The 6,477-nt window shown below is 64.9% G+C and overlaps 1 protein-coding gene across 1 annotated transcript; it reads right to left on the reverse strand.

Moving 5' to 3' along the window:
- Window positions 1–3,030: 3,030 nt before the first annotated feature.
- Window positions 3,031–4,784, reverse strand: FOXC1 (forkhead box C1). Its single transcript, XM_068961042.1, has one exon. The coding sequence runs from the start codon at window positions 4,782–4,784 to the stop codon at window positions 3,129–3,131; it is 1,656 nt and encodes a 551-aa protein (XP_068817143.1). The 3' UTR covers window positions 3,031–3,128.
- Window positions 4,785–6,477: the final 1,693 nt, after the last annotated feature.

Here is a 6,477-nt window from a genome sequence, read left to right on the forward strand (position 1 = left end):
TATCCGCGAAGCCAAAGCGTCCTGAGCAGGACACGCCACATAAGGGGATCTAACATCAGCTTCATGACCAGGGCCTGCACCCTTCGGCTCCAACACAGCTTCTGAACAACGCCCTGGGCAACTCCTGTAGAGAAAACTATTTTCTCTGCCTACAAATAACCCAAGCACCTTCCTCGAGGCATGTCTTAAAAACCTAACTTTCAAATGCTGGGATCGAAAAGGCAGAAGTGACGGCTAAGAGGCTTCCCTGGGGAGCGAGTAGGCAAGCGCTCCCCTGCTTGGGCCGGGGCTGCCCGCCGGCCTCCTCCAGAAGCCGAGCGCCGAGCCGGGCTCCCTCTCGAGCCCAGGGACTCGCGGGGCGAGAAGGACAAGCTGGGTCGGAAGCGCCGCCGGGCCGGCCAGCTCTCGCTCACCCTCGCCGCGGACGGAGCATCGAAGGCGGGTCGAGGCCAGGCCCCGAGGCCGCGGGGACGCCCCCTGCCCGAGGAGCGGCTCTAGCTGCCCCGCGGCCTCCGCAAACGGGACGCGCGCGCCGAGAGGGGACACGGCCCAGCGGAGAGGCCGCCCGGGCCCAGCGCCGGCCGACAGGCCAGGCCGAGGCTGTCAGGCCGGCCAGGGCGCGCGGGGCGCCGGCGGCGGGGCCTGCCCGTGGCCCCCGGGCCGCCGCGCGGTGGACGAACGCACGTGTGTCCTCCAGACAAAGCGGCGGGCGCGGCGCGGGACCGGAGCCCCGCGCCAGGCGCAGACGGGCGGTGGGCCCGCCCGCCTCGGACCCGGCCAGCGGCGCCTCGGCGCGGCTCTTCTGGCGCCCGACCCAGCCGGGCGGAGAGGAGGGGCCGTGCGCGCTGAGCGCCCGGGACTTGTCTTCCCCCTAATTAGCCGAGGAGCGTCCGGTCCGCGGCCGGGTACGGCCAGGTCCACACGGCCGCCCACCGCTCAGAGAGTCGGGGCTGCTGAGGCCGGAGGGCTCGGCTCCGGCAGCCCGCCTGGGGGCGGGTGGGGGCGCTCCGCGTCCTGCGGACCGGGCCGCTGGCCACCTGCGGCCGCTTCCCTCGGGGCCGGCCCCGCGCCGCCGCGGCCCCTTTGTCCGCCCAGCCCAGCTCCTCTCTCGGCTCCCACGAATGGGCCACGCGGGAGCCAGGCGGTTTGCCCGCGGATCCTTCCCCTTCACTCCCAAACGGGGGCTCCCGGGTGGCGCCAGGCCGCCCGGCCCGGGGCTGCGACGCGGAGGCCGCGCGGCGAGGAGGCCGGTCCCCGCGGCCTGCCCCCGGGGACGCCGCGCCCCGCGCCCTGCGCGCCTCCCGGCTCGACTCTGAGCCAGGGACCCAGCAAATCAGAGGCCGTGTAAAGCAGTTTTTGACTGGAAGTAGAGTGTATTTATTTGCAGCAATCCTTTAACAATGATCAAATTTTGACAACAAGCAACAGCAATTACTGCTAAGTGTTGCCCCTAGATCGGAGCGGCAGATAGCAGGGAACTGTACTACCTCGAGAACAAACGGAAAGACCCTGAAAGTCTGGAATCAAATGGCATCTCCCCAGAGCCTGATTGACAGGGCAGATCACCCTAAGATAATGAATTTATTACATTTCCTGGGTTATTTACAAAAGGAGGGAGCTAGCGGGCTGCCCCATACGTTTAACTGTAAATTAACAAGAAAAATGGGACTGAAAAGAAACCACCTGGATTAAAATACCCTGCTTCCCGCTCCTTCCTTATTGTTATTGCTTTAAATCTTTTTCCAAAAAATAATTGTTCTACAAACATATCTTCTAAAATAGTTTCCCAAAGATTAAATATCCCTTTCCAACCCGCAGTACATTAAAATAAAAATCAATCCTACACTGGACATGAAGGATTGTAGATGCGGATGAGTTATATACACACATTTAAAAGCTAGATTTTTTTTTTATCCCCCTCTTAAAAAGGAGTGACATTAACAGGAAGAAAATTCATCCAGCATTCGGCTCACAGGGATGTCTGATACCTACCTACGACAGTTTTTTAAGTGATACACAAGCCAAATATTCAAATGTGTATCTGAAGTCACAGCTGCCTCTCCACACACAGGTATCACTGTGGTGAGACTGCTGCTGATTCATGGGCTTGAAATTTCCGAATCCTGTTGTCATTACTGAGAAAATGCATTTGTGTATATGCCAACTCAGATATGTTTAGGAAAATCTCTTTTTACTAGCCAAAAAGCAAGCTGACTATACAGTACTTCTGCAAAAGATGCTGCAGGAAAAAATAAATTTAAACAAGAAGAGACTTACACGTGTAATTTGACCAGAAATAGTCAGAGGATGTCTCTACTTTTTTTTTTTTTTTTCAGAGATTTAGGAGAATTGGTAATTTCTAGTGTTTTAATCTCTGAAATCTTTTTCTCTTATAAGAATTAAAGGCTGTATTAAAGTATCCAGACATATAGGTCTCATTCAAACTGAATGGTAATTTATTAATAAACAATGAATATGCTCAGCAAAAAGAAAGCAAAGATGATAGAATAAGATTAATACAGTTTCCCTTTTCATAATCAAAAAAGCACAATTTAAAGTTTCAGGCAATTTAACGTCAGGTTTTGGAAACACTTTCTGGCGTTTGGTCCAAGGACATCCAACTACAAATCAAAAATAAATTACTATATTGCAATTTACATTTTAAAACAAGTCCAGGAATAATAAGAAAGCCATCTCCACGTATGGGGGACTTCCTCCCTCCTTTCAATAGAGGATAAAACAATATCTTAGAGGTGAGAGGGCAAGGGACGGGGCAGGAGGAGGAGAGGTGTTCTCTGGAAAGAGGAAGAAACTTACGTGTTATCTGGAGAAACACTGCCCTTTAACAAACCATGACTGCTGTCTCTGTACAAAACAGTTTTACGGTTCTGTTTGTTTAGATAAAGCAAAGTGGAGGTGGCTCCGAATCCATCTTCTAAGAGAAGAAAGCCTTTTCTTCATGCTGGTGACTGGAAAGTGCGGAGGGCTCCTGTTTGCTAGTTTGGTGGACGTTTTACGGACTGGGTTTTTGGTTTCACTTTTGCGCTGAGGGTCCTTTTGGCTGCTCCTGCTCCGGGGTTCGGTTCGGTTCGGTCCGGCTGGGAGGCAGGCGGGGCGGAGGCGGGGGGTCAGAACTTGCTGCAGTCGTAGACGAAGGCCCCGGACGTACGGTACAGGGACTGGCCGGAAGGAAAGGCCATCTGACAGCTGCTGTTCCCGTTTACCGGCGAGTTGTTCAGGCCGATCCGCTGCGACTCAAACATCTCCCGCACCGAGTGGAAGTTCTGCTGCTGCCCCGGGTAGCCCGCGGCCGCCGCCGCCGCGCTGGCCAGGTGGCCCAGGTCCCCGCCCGCCTGGTTCAGGTACCACGAGGCCAGGCGGCCTTGGTGGGCCGCGGGGTGGTGGCCGGCCTCCTGGCCGCCGCCGCCGCCGTGGCCCAGGGACGAGGAGCTGCTGCTGGTGGCCGGGGGCAGGGAGTAGTCGGGCAGAGGGTCGTCCACCGAGGAGCCTCCGGCGCCCGCGGGAGCGCCCTGCACGTGGCCGCCGCGCTCCCCCGCCGCGTACAGGCTCATGGCCTGCAGGTTACAGTGGTAGGTCCCGGGGCCCCCCGCCCCGCCGCCCCCGCCCGCGCCGCCCGCGCCGCCCGCGCCGCCCGCGCCGGGGCTCTGGCTGCAGGGCGAGCCGTACAGCGAGCTCTGGCCTGGCGAGTAGGCGCCGAGCGCCAGCGGAGGCGCGAGGCCCGCGCGCGAGGACGCGGCGGCCGGGGCCAGGAGGCCGGATCCCAGCTCGGCGGCCGCGCCCTGCGGCGACCCCCGCAGCGACGTCATGATGTTGTCCACGCTGAAGCCCTGGCTGTGCGCGGGCGCGGGCGCGGGCGGCGGGCCGGGCTCCGCGCCGTCCAGGCTCAGCGGCCGCGCCGCCGGCAGGCCGCCGGGGGGGCTGCCCCCGCTGGACAGGCTGCTGCTGCTGCTGTCGGGGCTTTCGATTTTGGGCACCGCGGCGGCGCCGCTGCTGCCGCTGCCCAGGGCGGCGGCCGGGGACAGGGGCTGGGGCGGCGAGGGGCACGTACCGTTCTCGGTCTTGATGTCCTGGATGCGCACGGGCGGGGGCTGCGCCCCGGGCGGCGCGCCGTCGGCCTGCTCGGGGGGCGCGGGCGCGGGCTGGCGGCCGGCCGGCGGCGGCGGCGGCGGCGGCGGCGGCGGCGGCTCCTTGAGATGCAGCCGGTCCTTGTCCTCCTTGTCCTTCACGGCGTCCTTCTTCTTGAAGCGCCGCCGCCGCCGCAGGAAGCTGCCGTTCTCGAACATGTTGTAGGAGTCCGGGTCGAGCGTCCAGTAGCTGCCCTTGCCCGGCTTCTTGTCGTCGCGCGGCACCTTGACGAAGCACTCGTTGAGCGAGAGGTTGTGGCGGATGCTGTTCTGCCAGCCCTGCTTGTTGTCGCGGTAGAAGGGGAAGCGGTCCATGATGAACTGGTAGATGCCGTTCAGGGTGATCTTCTTGTCCGGCGCGTTCTGGATGGCCATGGTGATGAGCGCGATGTAGCTGTAGGGCGGCTTCACCATGTCTTTGGGCTGCGGCTGCGGCGTGTAGGGCCCGTAGGCGCGGGCCATGCCGCCCGGGTACTGCTCAGCGTGCGCCGGGTGCGAGTACACGCTCATGGGGGCCGGCATGGCCGTGTAGCCGCCCCCCGCTGCCGCCGCTGCCGCGCGGTAGTAGCTCTGCTCGCCGCCGAGGTAGGGCACCACTCCCAGGGAGTTGGGGCTGGACACGGAGTAGCGCGCCTGCATGGCCCCGCTCGCCGCCGCCGCCGCCGCCGCCGCCGCCGCCCCCCGCCCTCTCCGGGCCGGCCGCCCAGTCCGAGTCCGGGCCCGCGGGCCGGTGCCGGGCCGCCGCCGCCTCTGCGCGCGCCCGGCTCCGGGGCGCCTCGGGCCGGCAGAGAGGGCCGGACGAGGACGCGGCCGACGGCCTGGATCGCGCGCCGCGGCTTCCCGGCGGGAGCGGGAGCGCGGAGCCCCGGCTGGAAAACAAGCCGAAGCCCGGCCCGCCGCGCCGCCTGCGCCTCGCGGAGGCTGAGCCCCAGCCGCCGGCGGGGCGGCCAGAGGAGCGGGCGGGGGCAGCGCGCCGGCCCCGGCCCGGGCCGCGTCACCTTTCTCAGGCTCTCGCGCGCCGGCCGCTTAAGGAAGCATGGGGAAAACTCCTGAACTTTTGAGCATCCGTCACCCAGGCGAGGACTTTTTTACGCAGTTACATTTTTTCCGGGCCGCGGGGCCCCGCCCCGTCCCGGCGGCGGCGGCCAATGGGAGGCGGGAACGCCTCCGAAGGAGCCGGAGGCCGAGCGGGCCGGCCCGCGCCCCGCCGCGGAGGACCGCGGGCTGACCACACGCGCGCCGGCCCGCTCGGCCCGCCGGCCCCGCGCCCGCGCCCGCGCCCCTGCCCGCGCCCGCGCCGGCGCCCTCGGCCGTGGGCCCCCGCGCCCGCCGCCCGCGCCGGGCCCTTTCCCCGCCCCGGGCCCTGCGCTGGACGCCCATTGTTCCCGCGGCCCGGCCGGGCCCTCCGGTCCCCGCGCAGACCCTTCCTCGTCCGCTGCTCGCGGAGGTCCCGGCGCCCTGGGGCCCCGACTCTCCCATTCCCGCACCCTCCCCGCCCCTCCGCGCCCACCCGGCGCCCGGGTCTCCCCTCCCCGCTCCCCCTCCCCTCCCCGCTCCCCCCTCCCCGCTCCCCCCTCCCCGCTCCCCCCTCCCCTCCCCGCTCCCCCCTCCCCCCTCTCCCCTCCTCCTCCTCCCCCCTCCCCCTCCCCCTCCCCTCCCCCTCCCCCTCCGCTACTCCTCCATACTCCCTCAAACCTGCTCTCCACTGTCTGTCCCCCCTCTGCTATTCTCCCGTTTCCCCCACCCTCCCCCTCCCCCACCCTCCCCCACCCTCCCCCACCCTCCCCCATTCTCCCCTCCCCTCCCCTCCCCTCCCCTCCCCTCCCCTCCCCTCCCCTCCCCTCCCCTCCCCTCCCCTCCCCTCCCCTTCTCTCCCCTCCCCTCCCCTTCTCTCACCTCCCCTCCCCTCCTCTCACCTTCCGTCCCCTCCTCTCACCTCCCCTCCTCTTCACTCCTGGTCACCAGTCTCCCTCCTTCTCAGAAGTCCCCAGTCCCCCCCACCTGGAAGTTCTCCAGTCCAGAGCAGGGTTACAAAAAGGCACAGTTCTGAGTCCGAAAGCAGGGCCAGCGGGAACTGTGCTCTGTTCCGGGCGAGAGCAGGGTTGTTGCTCCCGCGACCCCTCCCCAGTAGAAACGAGGGGGACATGGGGCCTTGCCAAGAGCTTGGGGCCGCGTTGGCGGTGCGGGTCTGCAGAGCGCTCTCCTGGAGCCTGGGCGTCCCTGGGCTCCTCTAGGGGTTCGCGGACAGGGCCTCCTAAAGGAGGATTCGGGCTGCGAACTCAGTGATGAGAGCGGGTGACGGGTAAAGTCCCTCCCGGCCCCGCGTGGCTGC

This window comes from Capricornis sumatraensis, chromosome 22 (assembly GCF_032405125.1).
Source record: "Capricornis sumatraensis isolate serow.1 chromosome 22, serow.2, whole genome shotgun sequence".
Taxonomy (NCBI): domain Eukaryota; kingdom Metazoa; phylum Chordata; class Mammalia; order Artiodactyla; family Bovidae; genus Capricornis; species Capricornis sumatraensis.